Genomic DNA, 22,100 nt, shown 5'->3' with positions numbered 1-22,100 from the left:
ATGGTATTGGGCCACTTATTTTATTTAACAAAAGATAATTTATTGGTTTTTAAAAAAATGCCCATCTTACTTTCTATTGTTATTGGGCCTACAAATTTTAGCTTACTTGGCCCATGTTGCTTAAGAGGCTCGATGACCAAGACAACTCAAAATAACAAGTATTCTTCTAAGCCCAAATTGCTTCTTACATTGATGTCCAAACTAAAAATTATTTTTTTCATAAAAGAAACTTACATGCTAATTATTATCTTTTATCTTTTTAACCAACTATTTCTTAAGGACTAACATAATATTTCTACTCATCTACACCAATCATGGCACTAATCAAACTACACTCATTAACAACATAAAAACCACGACTAAATATAAAAACTATAAAAAACGGTAATACTTCAATGCTAAAGAGAATAACTATATTAAGTATAATATTATGTTGACTATAATTCAAAGCATCAAAACATTTGAAGCTAGAAGTTTTTCTTAGATAATTATACATGAACCATGAAAGTAACTCACGGAAAAGAGCCCAAACTAAACAAACATGGTTAAAAGTGGGGGTTTTATCTTTTCCTTGAACTAAGTAATCTTAACATAATGCAATTTCAATCACATATATAAAGAAGAAAACGATAATTTAACTAATTTTTAACAGATTTACATGATGATAACACTAATATAACATTCATCTTGAAACAAAATCAGATCTAATATGTTCCATCAACCAAACCGGGACCAAATCCTTCTTATTATTATCAAGAATCTGCAATATAAGAATTTGAAAGTTACCTGGTTTGTAGAATAATAAAATACAGCAGTGCAACAACAAAAAACTCGACAGCAAATACAGTAGAAACAACAGTAACTCAAGTGTTAAGACAACCCAGAAAACTCAACAAAGATGCTTGAAACTGGTAGCTATCAACTTCACAAATTGCCTAAGGGATCTTTCTATTTTTCTCGAGGTTTTTGCACTCAAATAATCCTCACAAAACTCTGAAATTTCAGCTTGTTATATGTATTAAGCTGCTGATTTTTCTCAAATATATATGTCTTTAAGCAACTCTCCAAGATGTGTCTCAGTATAAGATAGAGTGTGTAATAGAGTGTCCCTTTTTTTCAGTCAGTAAAGAGCCCTTTAAATAGGCCAATAAATCAGATTTTTTTGGACAGATTTTGGTTCACCAAAAGTCTGTCCAAAAGACTGACTTTGTGTGCTAAACACTGTTCAAAAGCTGTCAAAAAGTATTGTACTTGTCACCACACAATGACTTTTGAGTTTTTCACTCCAAAGTCTTTGCACAGTAAAAACAACCAAACTTGTACTATTCCTTCTTTAATTTCAGCTTTTATCAACACAAAAATTCAAATACTCAAATCCAATAAAAACAAATTCACTAAGCACTTGAAACTTCTACCATAAACTATCATGACTAAGCAAATAGCTATTTCAAAACTAATGAATAACTAATTACCAGTGATTAATAACTATGAACGACTAAGTAACATATATTAAATACAACTAATAATAAAAATATAAATAATAATAATAATAATAAAAATAAATAAATAAAAAAAATCAGAAATTATGCTAGACATAAACTAAATACAATACAATTAGAAAAAATAGATAAAGGAAATGAGAATAGGGGTATACCAATTGAGGGTGTTCGGGGTGGTCGCCGGAATTTAGCCGGATTTTTAGTTGCCGGATTTTCGGGATGGAGTTGACATCAATAGGTAGGTCTTGATGAGTTCTATCTGTTGATGTAGGTATTGTGGGGTGGTAGTGGCCGGAACTTCAAGATTTTGGGCAAAAAAGTGGCGGCTAAAGTTTCCTAGATCTAAAATTCAAGGCGTTTGAGGGGGTTTTGAAGGATTTGGTTTGGAGATATGGAAAGAGGAGGTTGTAGAGATTACATGGTGTGAATTTGGGGGTGTTTGGAGATTGGCCGCCGCCGGTGGGTGATTTCCGGCGGCGGCGGAGAGAAGAGAGAGAGAGAGAAGAGAGAAAGAGTTATGGGGGAAATGAGAGAATTTTTCAGATTTTTGAGGCTTTAAATACCTCTTGAGAGATCAAATATGGACCATTAGATCAAGAGGTAATCAATGGGTGAGATTTGATCTTAGGTCACTTAATGAAACGACGTAGTTTTGCCTCAAAACTACGTCGTTTCGGACCCTTTCAAGGGCAGCCCCTTATCTTGCACTTTTGGCCACTTTCTCTTTCAAATTTGGCTCAATTTCTTTCTTAATCCTACTTATTAAACTAAATTTACACAAACAAATAAATTAATTAAGTAACTTATTCAAATGATCAATTAACTATATTAATTCACCAATTGAATAGTTAGTTAATTCCTAAAATGCACAAATAAAGAAAGAACTATTTTTTGGTATTTTTATGATAGGAAATATGCAATCAAAGACACAAAAATTAAAAAATATAATTAAAGCAACAAAACACTAATGACTTTAGGAGGTGTTAAAATAGTACAAAAATTAGGTATTCACACCCAAACTTATCACATCGTATGACTTCTAGTAGTTCCCTTACTAGCCACGTATATCAAGCCCACCTTATATCACCGCATGCATTTCAACACCATGACCTTATATCACCGCATGTGTATCAATATCACAATATTTTACACATCGCACCTCAAGTGCCCAAATATCACAGCATAACACAACTTGCACCTCAAGTGCTCAAATATCACAACATACTATAAATTGCACCTCAAGTACTCAATTATCACAACATATCACAAATTGTACCTCAAGTACTCAAATATCACGAAACATTACAAATTGCACATCAAAATCTCAAATATCACAACATCTAATAAATTGTACCTCAAGTACTCAAATATTACAACTTGTCAGAGAAATCAATAATATGTTATTTTCCACAATAAGGAGCCCATGGCTCGACCATGATGTGCACAAAATCTTAACAAAATATATCCGGAAGTGAACAACTCAATAGAATAATATTTCACAATTTAACACTTTTTCTCAATATGATTTACAACCTTTATAACTCAATACCAATTTCAACAACATGAACTGGAAAGTAAGTCATCAAGGAACAACGCCTTCTTTAATCCAAATTTTTGGCAAATAGATTAATGCCTTCTTTAAAACTTATTTAAATAAATTATTTGCAGATGGAAAATCCATAATGTAATTATTTCCAGGAAATATCAACTCAACAGGCACACGGAATTCACATAAAAAATCAAGGTAGCAATCACACCAAATTATCATATAAAACAAATTTGACAACCAAAGAATGAGGCATGACAAATAAGGATTAATAAGTGACAACAATTTTCAATGTAATACATAAAAATGCCTAAGACTTTAAAGCAATATAATTTGCACATATAAGCCCGAGTACGTACTCGTCACCTCGAGTACACGGCTTTCACATTATACAAATGGCACATACGACTCAATGCCTAAGGGGTAATTTCCCCACTCAAGGTTAGGCAAGATACTTACATTTTTGAAGTTATGCCGATATTTCAAAATTGTCTTCTTGCTTGAATTGACCTCCGGACAGCTTAAATCTATCCAAATTAATTGTATAACTTCATTAAAATTTATCGGAAATAATTCTGAGTAATATAACGTCGACTTAAAATTTCTCATTAAAAGGTCAACTGAATGTCAACGCGGGGCCCGCCTCTCGAAACCCGATAGAATTTTTACGAAATCGAAACACTCATTCCGATACGAGTCCAACCATACTAGTTTCACTCAAATCCGACTCCGAATCGATATTCAAATCTCAAAAATTCATTTTTATGAAATTTCTACAAATTTTCCCAAATTTCCATCTCAAAATACTAATTAAATGATGAAAATAACAATGAATTCGTGTAATATAGCCAAAATCGAGTTAGAATCACTTACCCCGATGATTTTCTTGAAAACCCCACAAAAAACAAACCGAGCTCTCTAGGTCCAAAAATGAAAAATGAGATGAAACTTCGTTTATATGGTACCACATCTGACCTCTAAAGTGCACATTTTTTGTGCGGTCCGCACATCCCAGGTTCTGCGGCCGCAACCCAAATTGTGCGGTCGCAGTTCAGCAACATCTACACTATCAGTCTTTAGTAAATTGATCGTAACTTTCTATATAAATGTCCAAATGATGATTTATTTACCTTTCTGAAAACTAGACTTAAAGGGGTACAACTTTCTATTTTGGATCATCTCCAAATTCCTTGTAGATTAAAAGATATAAGCTTCCGAAGTCAGACCATCGAACCTGCAGATTCTCCTTTTTGCGGCCGCAAGTGAATTTCTACGATCCGCATGAGGCTTTGCCTCAGCACTCCAAAATGTGCCCCCCCCCCCCCCACACTTCTACTGTTCCCAAAACATCATTAGAGTCCGAAATGCCCAAACTCGTTCAAAACTCACCCGAAACATACCCGAGGCACTCAGGACCTCAACCAAACATACCAACAAGTCCTAAAAGATAACGCGGAGCTGCTCGAGGCCTCAAACTACATCAAACAATGTCGAAACTACGAATCGCACCACAAATCGAACTCATAAATTTCTAAATCTTCCAACTTCCAAAACTCGTGCCGAAACATATCACATCAATCCGGAATGACTTTAAATTTTGCACACAAGTCATAAATGACATAATGGACCTGTTCCAATTTCCGAAATCGAATTTCAACCCCGATATCAATAAAGTCAACTCTCAGGTCAAACTTTCTAAAAATCTTCCATTTTCCAACTTTCGCCAAAATGCGTCAAATTGTCCTACGGACTTCCAAATTCAAATTTGGACATACGCCTAAGTCTGAAATTACCAGACAAAGCTATTGATATCATCAAAATCCTATTCCAGAGTCGTTTGCTCAAAAGTCAAACTCCGGTCAACTCTTTTCATTTAAACTTCAAAAATAAGGATTGTTCTTTCAATTTAATTCTGAACCTTCCAAAAACCAAACTCGACCGCACACGCAAGTCATAATATATATTACCAAGTTACTCGGGACCTTAAGTCGCTGAACGAAATGTTAATTCTCAAAATGACAAGTCGGGTCGTTACACCCGGTAGCTTACATTGGGGTGATCAAGAATATGTATGACGGTGCTAAGAATAGGGTGAGGACAGTGGGAGGAGACTCGAATTTTTTTGATGGAGTTGCACCAGGGATCAGCTTTTAGCCTTTTTTTTCGCTCTGCAATGGATGTGCTGACGCGATACATCCAACGAGAGGTGCCTTGGTATATGTTATTTGCAGATGGCATATTGCTGATTGACGAGACGCGTTGGGGGGTTTACGTTAGGCTAGAGGTGTGGAGACAGCCCTAGAGTATAAAGGTTTCAAGTTGAGTAGGCCGAAAACAGAATACTTGGAGTGCAAGTTCAGTGTTAGGATGCATGAAGCTGATGTAAAAGTGAAGCTTGATACACAAGTCATCCCCAAGAGAGAGAGTTTTAAATACCTTTGTTCCGTAATACAAGGTAATGGAGAGATTGACGAGGATATTACTCATCGTATTGGAGCGGGGTAGATAAAATGGAAACTCGCATCTGGTGTTTTGTGTTTTAGGAATGTACCATCAATTCTTAAGGGAAAGTTCTACATGGCGGTAGTTAGACCGGCAATGTTGTATGGAGCCGAGTGTTGGCCAGTCAAGAAGTCCAAGTCCATAAAATAAAAGTAGCAGAAATGAGGATGTTGGGATGGATGTGTGGGTATACCAGGAGAGATAAGATTAGAAATGAAGTTATTAGAGACAAGGTGGGCATGGCTCTTGTGGAAGGCAAGTTGCGGGAATCGAGGTTGAAATGGTTCAGGGCATGTGAAGAGGAAAGACATTGATGCCCCAGTTAGGAGGTGTGAGAGGTGAAACATGGCGGGTGAGATGAGGTGTTGAGAGAGGCCTAAGAAGTACAATGGAGGGGTGGCAAGACATGGCGTTACTTCAGTTTACCAAGGACATGACCCTCGATAGGAAGGTGTGGAGGTCGAGTATTAGGATTAACATCTGTTAAAATTTTAGTGATTTTATATATATATATATATATATATATATATATATATATATATATATATATATATATATATATGAATTTATTTATTTTTTAATTTTGTGTCAAAAGCATATTAGTTGTATGCATAGTATATATACATGACAAGGGACTAGAGCACCGACTATCAAACGTATGCTATTTTCACTCTCTTAATTAACATTACATCTATTTTTTTAAACTTATGCTTTTTGTTGAGAAAATGGAGGTTTAGGGTTTTGGAAAGGTTGTTTCGCCGTAAATATCGAGATGCAGGGGCAGTTTTAACTTTCTAAGTAAGTCGCCTGATGAAACAGCGACCTACACTGAGGCTTCTTTTCCCACAACGGGAGACGGTGACGCGAGAAGCATAATAAAGATTTATTTTTGGTCTTAATTCTGATGGTTTATTTATCAATCTTTTTCCTAAAACAGATGGATAATCAATTCCGATTAGAGATGATTAATAATTTTAAAACTTTAATACACTACTTAGGACAAAAACTATTATGTAAGATATATTTTCATAATTAAATATATTATTTCCTTGAAAGATTTTCACATATATTTCTATTCTATTGGACAAAACTTTTTCATCTAGTATAAAGTTTAAGATTTGAAGAATACGTATTAAAATATAAGTTTTTATTTTGACAATATTTTCTGTAGCGTGCTAAAGTGTACAGGGAGTGCAATTATCATGAATATTGAAATACTTGGTTGAGATGAAACCATGAAAGGTAATGGATAGACGAAATTTTCATGTAGAACTAAGAACATGGCCAAATAAAGACAAAGTGACTACGTTACTCGTACCTGGGCTGTAAATAGATTTTTAAAAACTGACTAAATCGATTGAATCGTATCGTACCGAATCGATTTTTAGGTTTCTTTTAATAATATCGTAGTTGTTTATATAAATCTATAACCGTACCGATAATTATGGTAGATTTTTATTTTATGAAAATAAACCGAAAAAATACCGAACCGTACCGAATAAATTTACATGTAAAAAATATAAGTATTTATTTTAACACTTAAAAATAATAAAGCATTAAATTTTTCCTTCGGCGTTGGAATTACGAAAAACAATTACAAGCCACAGGTAACTAAACTCAAAATTCTAATTCCCAAACCTATATTATGCTACTCCTATTGAAACAAAATTATTTTCAGCATATTCACTAGCAAGATACAAGGTATTCTAGCGATTATGAGTAGCAAACGACAATATGTTGAATATGTTTCCTCTCGCATGATTTAGATTTATCTTTTTGAATATTTAATCTTCTGTAGACTTTATTCTTGAGTCCCGATTTGGTTAAAATCTTTCCACTCGTGTGATTTATATTTTTTTTGTATTTGTTTAGTTTCTTTTACGCTGCTGTAAAATAGTTGATGGATCTATATTCTCACCATCTTTTATGTTTTCTTAACTTATCACCCTTTAAACAGTAAAAGTGTCTAGAGAGTTTACTTAAGTCGTATAAAAGTACGAATGTTATTGCATTCTACTTCTACTAGTGAATTTTACAAGACATTTAAAAAAATATCAAAAATTAACCGAAACGATATCGAAGAGAAACTGATATGGTTGGGATGATTTCGAAAAGTCTAATTTTGGTTATACATAATAGAATAACCGAAAAATTAATATGTACAAATTTTATAAAATAACCAAGCGAACCGAACCATTGACACCTGTACTCGTACCTACCTAACTTGGCTGCTTCTTTGATTGCTTCCTCTAATGAAAAAGGATAGTGAAACTTAAATATTTGTGTTTGTGTCAACTCTTTTTAGATAAGGTTTCTCCTCTGGAGTTTTCAGTTCTGTCACCTAAAGATACTTATTTTTGTACTAATCATATTAAGGTAGGCCGATGCATAAAGTATTTCGTGTTCACATAGGGTTCAAAAAAAGACTACATCCTAATAGATGTAATGTAGAAAGCAGAGACGGATCCAAGATGTAAACTCTATGGGTTCAACTTTTAAAGTTTTTAGTATTGAACTCATTATACCCTTAAAGTAATGAGTTTATATCTACAATTTGTTGGGGGATCTGAACCCCTCTCCCATAGCTTGCTGAATATAATTTTTCCCTCCTAGATAAAATTTTATAAATTTCTCTAACAACAAAAGAAATTAAAAGAATGAGTGTTCTCGTTTTCTCACCAAATAGGCACCTCATCAATTCATTCATCAGTTCTGAGTTGATTCATTACAAAAAAAAAGATGTTATGCATTCACGCATTACTTATAGAAAATTAGTAGTTGTCTAAATTTAAAAAGAATTCTCTAAAACAACTGAGTAACTTTTGTTAGCATGTTGTGTTCAAAACAAAAAACCAGAAATATCCGAAATAAATTGGAAAACAAATAAATGGAAACATTAAATATTTTCTGCCCCACAAAATTTACTGTATGTCCTTAAGAAATTTAATTCTCTTACTGTTGCCTAAGGTTTAGATTAATTCCTCCTTAGAACGGAGTACATTGTTGCCCAAGTTTCACATTTTATGCAAGAAAAGCACTCAGACTTAACTTCTTCAACATATTATTTGGATGGGGTTTATAAGAAGTTCCTTCTTGACCATAAAACAGGAATTAGCCATAGTTGCAACTTCTTTTTTTTCAAGTTTCTGTATATTTCATCAACAGTATCCCATTCTTGAATGGCTCTTTAATTGTACCAAATATAATTAGCTTCGCCACTCAAAATCCATTTAATGGCACAAATGCCTCAAGTAATTGACTGAAATATTCCTAGTTTCGTATACTTCTTTCCAATTGGAAAAGGGAGAAGAAAATAATTAAGTATAGTTTCTAAAAAAACGACGCGTCAACCTCTTTATATATAATTATGGCAATTGTATTCTCAGAAAACATATTGCTAATTTGCCCGTTTTGAGTTGAAGTATTCACTCATAGCCAGGTAACTTTCTTTCTTTCTTTTCTTTTTCACGTTGTTAATATTGAAGCTTTATTTCGTTTCAAATCTGGTAGAACGGATTATATTGGAAAATAATATATTAATTTCTTTTTCCCATAAGAGTAATACATGTTCTTGAAATTATGTAATAGTAGACATTCTTGAAGTTTAAATATAGTTCTCAATTTGAAGTTTGTATTAATTCTCAACTTTTCTTTTCCTGGACTTTGGAGTTTGTATTTTATTAAGGCACAATAATATTGCTCTTCTTTAAATTGTATTGTTTTTTCCCCAATTAATTTTATGTGTTTTGGATTAATTGGAGATTATTTCTTTGAAATTTGTCAATAAGGAATAAAATTCTAATTTCTTGTGCTGATTGTTTCGTTATGGCTGATTTTTGTGAATTCTAATATTTATTTATAATTACCAGAAAGCAGCATCCACTCTTCACAAAAATGCTGACAGTATATGAATGTCTAGTTTTAGAGAAAGAAATTTAGATATTTGATGCCCTTTTTAAAATTAGAATTCTCAATCACCGATTTTCTTTTCTTGTTTTTCTAGCCATTAGGCAACATTACCGACTCTGTTTTTTCTTTTGACTATACTAAGCAGAAAATCAAGGTTATTTTCAGAAACTTCATTATAGTGTATGCTTTTTTTTCTTCTATTTAATTGTATATGTATGTTTTCTTGAACAGGCAAATTCAAATGGGAAGATCAAAAATCAACATGGAACTTATTCAGGATCACAAGACAAGGAAATCCACTTTCCAGAAAAGGAAAGCTTGCTTAATAAAGAAAATCTCAGAGCTCTCAATACTTTGTGATATCAAAGCATGCATGATAATATATGAAGGTAATAATTGTGAAGAAATTTGGCCAAATGATCCAAACGAAGTTCAAGAGCTAATAAATCTGTACAAAAACCAACCAATAGAAGACAGGAGTAAAAGAGAAAACAGCTTGTGCAGCTTCTTAGAAAATGAAAAGAAAAAGGCTGAGATTAAAATGGCAAAGTTGAAGACAAAAATCAAGACAGAAAAATACCCAACTTGGGATTCAAGATTCAACTATTTATCTGAAAAAGAATTACGAAATCTTGCTGGGGTTCTTGAGAAAAAGATGGAGAATGCAAAGGGAAAATCTGAATTCTTGAAAAGTAGTAGGAATATTAATCAAGAAATATGGGACTATCCTGAATTAATGGACAACTTCAACCAAAGTAATCCACAGCCTATTTCTTATATGGATAACCAGTTTTTTCAAGAATTGACAGCTGATTTTGATCAAGTAATTTCAAGCACTGATCATGTGAATTCAATGGGAATTTTGGATAATGGGCAGCTTAGTGTTGGTGACTATCAATTTGGAAATTCAGATTATATGAAGATTGAGGCAGAAAATTGGTTGGTGAATAATGGTATTATTGGTTCAAGTTCAAGAATGCAGCCTATGGAGTTAAATCAGTACTACCCTTTCATATGCAATGGCTCTACTCAAATGCCTTATGGATACTTTCAGTAGATTTTATTTAGATTATTATATGACAAACAATTGAAATGATATTTTTGTATATTTAGTAGTTCCGTCTTTGTATGCTTTAAAAGCAGTTGGAGCAAACAAATTGGGAACTTCTTTTGTTATATTAAATACTGCTTGTAATAGTATATAGCTTTAGTTGCAATCTCTTTTGTAATGATACGTATTAGTTATACATAATATTTCCTTTTTAACAAAAAGAAAAAGAAAAGAAAATAGTAGTTCTCAATATCCGAAACTTGAGGTCTTATTTTCTTCTAGTGCAATATTAGGAATTGCGACAAATTTTTTGAAAGTTTCGTATTGGGAAACTTACCCACTTCCAAAAAGTTTGAGATTAAAACTTTTAAATTAGAATATTAGAGATTACTTTCAAGAATCGCCAATAAGCTTTATATAAACTGAGGACTAAATTCTAGAGGCTTCCATCTCTAATTTTCTCCCTCTATTCTACATTCTAAGTTCAGCAGCGAGCCTCTTTTTTGTATATTTCCTAACTATTTGTAGTTGATAAAATTTGGATTGAGCATGAATCGATGAAAAATTATCTAGGGTTACTGTGGGTCGTTTGAGAGAGAAAGGAAACTTCTATCCTTGTTGATAAAATGAACAAATGAAATATTTGTCTCAATACAATAGCAACCGACCATCTGAAATGGGCCAGCCCGGTTTATATTAAAACTCCCCCTAACTAGCTAAAGTAATAAATAAATACAAGAGTGGGCTTCAGGCCAAAGTAAAAGAAGAAAGTAAAAATAAGAGGTCCAACCCGCTAAGTAACAACATTTTCATATATCTCAACACCCCCGGGCAAGTTGGAGGGTGAGACAACCCCCAACTTGCGAAGATGCAGATGATGGACAGCTCCACCCAAAGGCTTGGTGAACATGTCAACAAGCTGAGTTGCACTGGAAGTGTGTAGTAGCTAAAGCAGTCCCTCGTTCAACTTGGTGCGAACAAAATGGCAGTCCAATTCAATATGTTTGGTGCGCTCATGGAAGACAGGGCTCTTAGCAATGTGAATGGCTGCCTAGTTGTCACAAAACAAACTAATAGGAGAAGAATTTGTAATGCCAAAATTAGAGAGAAGCCTGCAAACCCAAGTAATCTCAACAGTGGCGTTACTCATGGATCTATATTCAGCCTCAACAGAAGACAAGGATACCACAGATTGTTTATTTGACTTCCAACCCACTAGACTTCCCCCCAGCAAAATACAAAATTCACTAATAGACTTCCTACTATCTAGGCAAGAACCCCAATCACCATCACAATAAACACTAAGAGAGAGGTCAAAGAAGGTATCATAGAAAACTCTCAAAATCAGGGGTACCCTTGAGATACCTGAGTAAACACAAAGTAGCCTGCATGTGAGGAAAGCAAGGTTTCTGTATAAACTGGCTTAAGTGCTGCACTGCAAAATAAATGTCAGGTTTGGTATGAGTTAAGAAATTGAGTTTACCAACCAGACATCTGTAAGTCTCAGGATTAGGCAAAGGATCACCATGATCAGCCTTCAATTTATCATGCATTTCAAGAGGAGACACCACTAAAGAACAGTCAGATGAGTGAAACTTTGTGAGTAAATCATGCACAAACTTTTTGTCACGACCCAAAATTCACTAGTTGTGATGGCACCTAACTCGACCCGTTAGGCCAGCCAATTAATAGTTAACATAATTCTAATAAAATAAAGGTGATCAACAAATAATATATTTGGATTCCATATAATATTTCAAGAACTGGTAGTACAAGTCATGAGCTACTAAGACTGAATTATTGTAAAAACTGATATGAAATAAATACAACTTCTGTTTGAAGTGTACATAAACAGGATTCAACTCTAAAACTACCCAGGGACAAGTGGCAGCCACACCCGGAAGGCACGAACATCTTCAGAGTCAGCTCCTGTCATCCACCGCAGCTCCACTCCAAGATCTGTACGCAAGGTACAGAAGTGTAGTATGAGTACAACCGACCACATGTATACAATAAGTATCTTGACTAACCTCAGTGAAGTAGTGCGATGCTTTATATTTAAAGCATACTCATTGATATAACCTGTGCAGTTGACTAACAATAGAACAAGACTAGAACCTAACAGAAAAGAGTACAAAAAATAAATATGCGAAGCAGTAAATGATTACTAGAAGAAATCACGATTAATATTCCTCAATATCACGATCAATCATTTCCTTAGAGCGATAACCAACAAACCACGGTAGTAAATTCATAACTTTCATAGTGTGAAAAATATACTCAAGGTATCAAATCAATGGCACGGCAACACCCTTCGTGCATTCATCTCATCCTCACTAAATATACGTATGACAGTACCAACCAGGTGAAATAAATGCCAATAATAGTAATGACAAAGTGAAAAATACCCCAGTAGCAATAACAAACAAGGCAGTACATATGGACAACGGTAACAGATTAGGTAGAAGGCATAGGAGTAATAACAGCAATTAGAAAAGAAGAACATAAATTTCACTAACTAATATGGTAGAAGACCTAGGTGTAGATATAACAAACAAGGAGGTAAAGCATGGTCTTTATGAGCTAACAAATAGAATGCATGAATAACTAACATAGTAGAAGGTTTATACAAAAGAGCAACAAATAAGAAATGGCATGGATGTACATATGACAACAGGAAGGAAATCATGATATTTGCAACTTAAACAGATAGAAGGCATGGACAACACAACAACAAATGAGATGGAGGACAAAGACCGAACAACAACGACAACCAAATAGAAAACATAGGTGCAACAGTAACAACTCAAGGTAAATGCATAAATGTATACACAAGGAAAAGATATCACATAGTGCATGTCCCTCGTCCTCTCTTGCACGAAAACACCCTTCGTAGAATACATGATAATATTTAAAAAATGATAATGTAAATGAAATGGCACAACATCACCCTTCATACTTTTACTCTCATCCTCACATGATAATGTAAATGATAACATGATAATATAAATGAAATGGCATGACATCACCCTTCGTGCTTTTACTCTCATCCTCACGTGATAATGTAAATGATAGAATGATAATATAAATTAAATTGTACGGTATCACCTTTCGTGCTTTTACTCCCATCCTCACATGATAATGTAAATAAAATGGCACGGCATCACCCTTCGTGCTTTACAATCTTCCTCACATGATAATGTTTATGCAATGCCACGACATCACCCTTCGTGCTTTACATTCTTCCTCACCAAGCACATGTATATCAATAACAAGTAAGGTAGGAAGCATGAATAACATCAAAGAGAGTGTTTAAGCGAATATTCCAAATGAACATCAATCACAGCTTTCAAGCCAATAACAATTCAATAAACCTCAAGTAATTTATGGTTCAAGTATTTCAACAAGTCTCAAAAAAATGATCTTCAACTCAAGTATAGAATCCAATATCTCAAAAATAACGGTCGTAGCGAGATATTAGTGATTAAGCATAGTGATGACCGAATTTAACATATCACTAGTTTCTTAAAAATCTGTCAAATTTTAATCAAGTTATAATAAGCTAAATCTTGGTTTCTAACATTTAATGTCATAGTCTTAGTAATCTAGAAGTCAAGTAAGACATGAAGCAAGAAGGTCACATAATTCTACAAGGCACAATTAATCGTATAATTTACCCCCAAGCATGATTAACCCTGGAATATGCATATACGCTCGTCACCTTATATATGCATCACCCCCGCATATAGAAAACAATGTTAATTAGTAGAAAAAGTTCTCCCAACAAAGTTAGGCAAGATACTTATCTCAAACAAGCCCAATCAACATACTAGAAGCGCCATCCCGCTCAAATCATCTCCCGAGCGGCTCGAAACTAGCCAAAAGTAACTCAAGAACATCAAATAATGTCAAAGGAAACAAACCCAATCTATAAAGGTCGAATCTTTAATTAAAAGCCCAAAGTCAACTTAAAAGTCAACAAAAGTCAACGTTGGGCCCCCCTTAGATTCTGAATCCAAGCTTATCCGATCGAAGCCCGAACCAATACAAGCTCACAAGAACAAAAACTGACTCAATCGGAGTCTGATAGCTCAACCAATTCACCAAAACATCGCCCATAGGTGTTCATAACACAAGAGGCCAACCTACACTAGTTGGGTCCCATATCTCCCGAAATACTCCTCCAAAACTCGCAAAATTCGAGTATGTTATTCTCCTAATATAAGAGAACAAAACTCCAAAAGGAATCGAGAAATAAACGCCTCTAACTCATTTTAAATTTTTAAAATTTAGGACATAACCCTAGGTCTTAATTTAAAGAATTAAATATGGTTTCAATTAAAATCATGGATTAAAGTTTAAACCAAGGGAATGAATCAAAGAAAAATATTTAGGTTATGGTTTAGACCTTACCCCATGGAAGAAACTTGAAGAACAACCTTGAATTCTCCCAATCCCAAACTTTCAGGATGAGAAAAACTCTAAGAACATTAATAGCCAAAAATGCCCAACTGTTCTACCTCTTTTCTTGTACCAAACGATCTCGAAACTCTCTTTTGATGCTTCCAATGGATTTCTCGTGAAATTACATTCAAGTTAGGCTTTTGAATCACGCCATTTGACCTTATAATAAAGGAGATATATTGGTTTCAATATTTAAAAATAGTGCAGATTTTTAAATACGAATTCAGTGGTAATGTCGTAATTAATCTGAAAAATCTGGCAACCCAATTCTTTGTAAAATGACCGTAAATTCTTATACATTATCAAAACTTGATGATTTCAGTTGCTATGATTCCAAAATTATAATACGGATATAATTGTTCAATCAAAAAGAAATTGGAACTCATTTGATTAATGCAGTACCATTTATGCTTAAAGAAACTACGTCGAAACATAAAAAACGAGCGCAACACAATCCAAACCTATCCAAAACCCAGCCGAGCCCCTCGGGATCCCGTCCAAATATACCAACAAGTCCCATAATATAACGCGGACTTACTCGAGGCCTCAAATCACGCATAACAACATCACAACCATGAATCGCACCTCAAATCGAACTTAATGAACTTTTAAACTTTCAACTTTAAAAACTCGTGCCGAACCATATCAAATCAGTCTGGAATGACCTCAAATTTTACACAAAAGTCCCAAATAACATAACAAAGCTATTTCAATCCCCGGAACAACAATCTGAACCCGATATCAATAAAGTCAGCTCTCGGTCAAACTTATAAACATTCCAAACCTTCAAATTTTTAACTTTTGCCAAATAGTGCTGAAACCTTCTAGAAACATCCAAATGCAAATCCGAGCATCCGTCCAAATTCAAAATCACTATCCGGACCTAATGAAACTATTCAAACTCCGATCCGAGGCCAAATACACAAAAGTCAAATTTGGTCAACTCTTCCAACTTAAAGCTTCTAAAATGAGAATCATTCTTCCGAATCACCCGAAAACTGAAACCGACGATACACATAAATCATATTACATCATGTGAAGATACTCAAAACTTCAAATAGCTGAATGGAATGCAAATGATCAGAACGACCGGCTAGATCATTACACATTTTCTGATGAAGAAACACACCACCCTTAGAATACAAGACCTCAATGCCCAAGAAATAGTTAAGTTGGCCTAAATACTTAATTTTGAATTGATCGTGGAGGAAAGTTTTCACAGTAGAAATTTCACACAAATCAGTCTCAGTGATGATAATGTCATCAACATAAACCACTAGGATGAACAATGCATTACCAGAACCTCTAGTAAAAAGGGAGTTGTCATTTAAGGAATACATATACCCTCTAGAAGACAATGATTGAGATAACTTGGTATACCACTGCCTTGAAGATTGTCTCAAACCATATAAAGATTTTTTATCTTGCAAACCAGAGAAGTAGAGGGAGAAGGAGATGGAACTGATTGTGCACCAGCAGAAACAGAAAGACCAGGTGGAATTTTTATGAAAACTTCCTCATCTAAGTCTCCATGCAAGAAGGCATTATTAATATCTAGCTAAAATAATGGCCATTTCCTTTTAAAAGCTACAACAATTAAAGTTTTAACAGTATACATTTTAACTACAAGTGAAATGTTTCATGAAAATCTATGCCCATCTCTCACCCCAAGTTTAGCTTTATATCTGTCTATGCTCCCATCAGCTTTGTATTAATTTTGTATACCCATTTGCAGCCAATTGCCTTTTTTCCTTTGGGTAACTCAACTATATCCCAATCCACATTAGCCTCCAATGCCTTAAACGTTTTTCTCATAGGTACCTGCCACTCAGGGACAGTTGCTGCCTGAAAATAAGTATTGGGCTCAAATACATGATGTTCACTAGAAATAGACACAACCGTTGAATTTGCAGACCTTGAGCAATGTGATGGTAGGGTGCAAACATAATTCTGCAGGTGAGAAGGAGGATTATGAGGAACCAGGAGAAGGAGGGGAACCAAGGGGAAGAAGGAGAAGTGTTCACAGGTAGCTCATAATCAAGACAGTTAGATGGAAAGGAGTTGTGAAATCCAGAATGTACAGATGGTGGAGCAGGGGAGAAGTAATCAGGGATTGAAGAGGGACTCTTCTTAGCAGAGTGATCAAAACGAGCATAAAATGGTAAATTGGACATGGTAGGAGTAACAAAGTCATATTGAACAAAAGGGAATATATGGTCATGAAATATAACATCTCTGGAAATAAAGTAGGTTTTATTCTGTAAATCATACAACTTATAGACTTTCTTTCCAAAATGATATCCAAGAAACACACAAGGAACATCTCTAAGCTGCAGTTTATCTCTATGAGGTTTTAGAACAGTAGAGTAACACAAACATCCAAAAGCTCCAAGATTGGAATATGTTGGGAGTTTGTTATATAAGATCTCATAAGGACTTTTGTCCTTTAATAGACTAGAAGGAAACCTATTTATCAAGTATGTAGCAGTTAGTATGCAATCTCCCTAGATCTAAAAGGGAGACCAGATTGAAAGAGAAGGGCTCTTGCAGTTTTCAGAAGATGTCCGTATTTTCTTTCTACAACTCCATTCTGTTGTGGAGTATGAAGATATGTTGTCTGATGTAATATCTCTTTTTTAGAGAAGAATTTGGACCCAACAGTGTTGGATCCCAACTCTAAGGCATTGTCACTTCTTACATTTTGAATCTTTAATTGAAATTGGGTTTCAGCCATGGCAATGAAAGATTTTAAAAGGTCAAAGGCATTACTTTTGGCTCCCATTAGGTGAGTCCAAGTGGCTCTTGAAAAGTCATCAACAATGGTTATAAAATATTTGGATAATAGATGTAGATGTAGATGTAGAGATTTCTTGAGGAATATCACTGATGTATAGACTTGTGTTAAGACTGAACATTCATAGTACCTTTCTGAGAAGGTGATTATGATGTAAAGTGCTCTATAGGTGTAATTATTTGGTTGATCAATGGTAATATTCACAATGTTACCAAAAATATATTTGGAGCCGGTATATGTAGGTGAGTGATATGGTCCCCAAGAGTCAATGTATATTAACTGAAAAGGTTTTTTGGTTTGTATACTGCTATCAAGAAATGGTAATCTAGTTTGCCTGGCTAGTGGACATATTGGGCAAGAAAAAAATTGCTTAGAAGATAACTGTGACCCAAGCATATAAATATGTTTCATTGTAGAGAAAGGGATATGCCCAAGTCTATAATGCCAAACCACATCTATTTTATTGATGTTATTCAGATTTGCATCAGTATTTACATGTGTCTCATCAGAAATAACAACATTTACATTTGTAACATTCTTTACATTTTCATATATCTCAGAAAAAGCACAAACAGTGGGAACAACATGAGAATTAACAGTACAAGAAGAGCAGGATGTGGTACTGGCAGAAGCAAATGGAGCTAGGAGAAGCTTGTAAAGGTTGTGGTCCAGTTTACCAAGAACCAGAGGCATCTTCAAAGAAGAGGCCTGTATAGCACAAAGAGTTCTGGTAAACAGAACAATCTCATTGTATTGATCTAACAACTTATGAACAGAGATGAGATTATATTGAAAAGAAGGAAACTAAAGAACATGATGAATTATGAAATTTGGAAATAAAGTCAAAGATCCTACTAAGTGAACCTTGACCTTGTAACCATTTGGGAGGGAAACCAAACAAGGCACAGGTAGTGTTTGTAGATTAACGAGTAAGTCTTTATGTGAGGCTATGTGATCAGAGGCTCCAGAGTCTATAATCCAAATAAAACTATCTACTTGTAAAAGCATGCATGACTAGAGCAAAACACTTTCTGATAACAGCTTACCAGCAAAGTTAGCAGAAGCCATAAGAGTGGGAGTAAAGGAAGAGTCAGAAGAAAGATGGGACTGTTGCAGTAATATCATCAACTGGGAGAATTGATCTTGTGTCAGACCAGGATCCATTGAAATATTACCTGACTCAGAAGGCTTGACAGACTCAGGACCCATAGTAGGAACCACAGTAGCAGGAGGCCTAGGAGAATTCACTTCAACATGAGCTGCAGTTTTTCTACTGCCAGACCCCTTTGTGAACATGAAATTAGTAGGATACCCATGCAGTTTATAACACTTATCAATAGTGTGACCTGGCTTCTTACAGTATTTGCAGATAGGGGATTTCTGAACATAAAAATTAACTCTGGAAGGAAACCCCTGTTTAGACACCCCAACATTGAAAGAAGCAGATGTAGGGAGAAACTGAGGAGAAGTAGAGACATGCCTTTGCTTCTCATCTGACAACAGTATACTATAGACAGTGCTCACAGAAGGAAATGGTTTAATCATGAATATGTTGCTTCTAGTCTGTACATATGTATCATTAAGACCCATCAAAAATTGATACACCTTTTGGACATCATCATCCATCTGATAGTCTGATTTAAAACCACAGTTGTTGTAAGCCCTGGCTCTACTAATTGACAAGGTATCAATATCATCCCACAACTGCTTGATCTTATTAAAATAGGAGGCAATATCAAGTGAACGTTGTGAGATGTGAGCTAGTTCTATCTTAAGCTCAAACACTTTTGCAGCATCTGCTGACCATATCTTTCCTCCAACTCACTCCAAATATCTTTAGCAAGTTCAGAGTACTTAATACTACGAGCAATATCTTTGGACAAGGAGTTATTTAACCATGAGACGACTAAATCAGTACACCTCTACCACTGTCTCTCTAAAGGAGAACTGTCAGGAGGTTTGACTAAGGATCCATTAATGAAATCCAACTTATTTCTAACAGACAAAGCCACAAGGATAGTTCGTCTCCAACTCCCATATCAAGTACCATCAAAAGGGGCAGAAACTAATAAGGACCCCAACACATCAGACGAATGTACATAGAGGGGATGTCAGGGGTGGCTATAATCATCTTCATGAAATGCAGAACGAGAGGTTGTAGGGCGAGAAGTAGGCAACACAGATGGGAAAGTATTATCATTTGGCATTTTGTACACAAATAGCAGAGAATGCTACACATGCAATCTAAAAAACAAAGAGAAATATCTAGGGTTACCAATTTCCTTCGCAACCGGAAGGAACAACGACCTTGTATAGAAGAGTGAATGACGAAGACACGAACGAACCCTAGCTGAATGTACAACAGTAGAAATCACCAAAACCCTAGGTTCATGAAACCCCACAGAATTACCGAATAAGTTCGGTTAATCAGCAACTCAAGCAAACACCACCAGGAAACACGCTAATCTAGACGCCACTACCGGAGAAACTCGTCGAAAATCGTCAAAGAAATGGACGACAGCGAAACAACCAAAACTCCGGTGAAATTACACGAGGGTAACATCTAATACCATGATAAAGTTTGGATTGAGCATGAATTGATGAAAAGTTATCTAGGGTTACTGTGGGTCATTGAGAGAGAAAGGAAGCTTCTATCCTTTTGTTAAAATATACAAATGAAATATCTGTCTCAATGTAATAGCAACCGACCATCTGAAATGGGCCAACCCAGTTTATATTAAAACCCACCTAACTAGCTAAAGTAATGAATAAATACAAGATTGGGCGTCTGGGCTCAAAGTAAAAGAAGAAGGAAATTTTACCTCCTATAGCAAAGGTTGACACCTTATTTATTATAAATAAATACCCTTTTAAAAAATTATCTTCTATAGCTACCTTTTAATTTTTATAGCAAAATATCTATTTATGGTCACCTCCTACCGTTAAGCCATTAAATACGTTGTATATTATTTTTCTCTCTCCTTCTTTCAGATTTTTCTCTCACAAAATTATCGTATTTGATGTAAATTTCTCTCTCCACGATCTCTCTCTCCAGTTTCTCTCACTTACATCGCCATTCTCTTCCCCATTCTCAGAAACCACGATTCTCCACTTCTTCATCTGCATTGTCTCTCTTAATTTTCTATATTGTTTGCTCCAAATAGTTATGGTAAGTATTTAAGTTGTTAGATTTTCGTTTGTACTGTGTTTCTTCTGTTTATCTCTACTAATTTTTTATAAATAATCACCATTATTATGCTTTCAATAGAAAACTTGAAATTTCCTCTCCAATGGCTGATTCAACATCCCAGAAGAGGGTTAGCAGAGGAATACCCACCAAAGCACTCAATTTTGATGGGCCCTCTTTCTCTTTGCAAATTACTCAAGCGAAATTGAATGCAGTTTCAGCAGCAAATATAGTTGCAGAGAGGATAACAAAAATACACAATGACACATCGAAAGAAGCCCAAGTTGAGAAATCTTCGAAAGAATCAACACTTCCTGATGCGGAAAAGAGAAAAAAACTTATGGATGATGCTTCAGGTGTTAAGGGAAATGAGGTCGATGAAAGAACTAGCTCGGATACACGGGACGAAAAGGTAATTGTCGATGCATCTATATGTATTTGAGTCTGCATACATTGAGTATTACCTTCTACAATGGGTTTCTCTTATTGCATGTTAATGTATTTATATGTATTCTGTAGTACATACATTGCTTTCTCTTCTCGTATGTTGATGTATTTATATATATGTTGATGTATTTATATGTATTCAATAGTGCCTTTAATGACTTGCACTTATTACAGTGACTTTTGTATGTTGTATTTATATGTATTTAGATGTATTTTAGTTCATTCCACATCTTTTTAAAATACACTAGTTATTGTATTTATATGTATTTAGATGTATTTTAGTTCATTCCACAACTTTTTTAAATACACTAGTTGTTCTAGTTTTAGTTATGTCTTCCATCTAAGTGTTTTCATATGTTGTTGTATTTATATATATGTTGATGTATTTATATGTAATCAATAGTTCCTTCACTGATTTGTACTCAAGCCAAATGAATTTTGTTGTATTTAGAACAACAGTCATTGTCATAACTCTCATTTTTTGTGCTAATTATCAATATATTATGTTTTCAAAACATGAATGAGTTATGTATTCCAAATAATTGTATTTAACTATATTTTCACTCATTTATTAAAACTTTATAATTTTTGTTGTATGCAGGAAATTAAACTATTTGTTAAACACCCGTCTATTTTATCACCGCATATCAGTTCCTACACTAACACAGACATAGTCTCCGACTTCAAAGAAAAACTTACTC

The 22,100-nt window shown here is 34.6% G+C and overlaps 2 protein-coding genes and 1 long non-coding RNA gene across 3 annotated transcripts; 1 reads left to right on the top strand and 2 right to left on the bottom strand.

The window, feature by feature from the left end:
- Positions 1 to 391: 391 nt before the first annotated feature.
- Positions 392 to 2,030, bottom strand: LOC117276346 (uncharacterized). The gene is made up of 2 exons (XR_004506604.2): positions 1,655 to 2,030; positions 392 to 760 (listed from the first exon to the last, which is right to left on the bottom strand). It is a non-coding gene; the product is annotated as an uncharacterized lncRNA (long non-coding RNA).
- A 7,637-nt stretch (positions 2,031 to 9,667) lies between these two features.
- On the top strand, positions 9,668 to 10,513 carry LOC104094496 (agamous-like MADS-box protein AGL82). Its single transcript, XM_009600446.2, has one exon. The coding sequence runs from the start codon at positions 9,668 to 9,670 to the stop codon at positions 10,511 to 10,513; it is 846 nt and encodes a 281-aa protein (XP_009598741.2).
- A 1,045-nt stretch (positions 10,514 to 11,558) lies between these two features.
- LOC138907279 (uncharacterized) lies at positions 11,559 to 20,891 on the bottom strand. Its single transcript, XM_070197870.1, has 9 exons — positions 20,835 to 20,891; positions 18,812 to 19,478; positions 18,630 to 18,736; positions 18,261 to 18,473; positions 17,053 to 17,301; positions 16,697 to 16,816; positions 16,404 to 16,529; positions 11,991 to 12,042; positions 11,559 to 11,872 (listed from the first exon to the last, which is right to left on the bottom strand). Exons 1-9 carry the CDS (start codon positions 20,889 to 20,891, stop codon positions 11,559 to 11,561), a joined length of 1,905 nt encoding a protein of 634 aa, XP_070053971.1.
- Between the last annotated feature and the right edge of the window lie 1,209 nt (positions 20,892 to 22,100).

The sequence above is a fragment of the Nicotiana tomentosiformis genome, chromosome 3, assembly GCF_000390325.3.
Source record: "Nicotiana tomentosiformis chromosome 3, ASM39032v3, whole genome shotgun sequence".
In the NCBI taxonomy this organism is placed as follows: Eukaryota; Viridiplantae; Streptophyta; class Magnoliopsida; order Solanales; family Solanaceae; genus Nicotiana; species Nicotiana tomentosiformis.
This window is presented reverse-complemented; position numbering and strand designations above follow the sequence as displayed.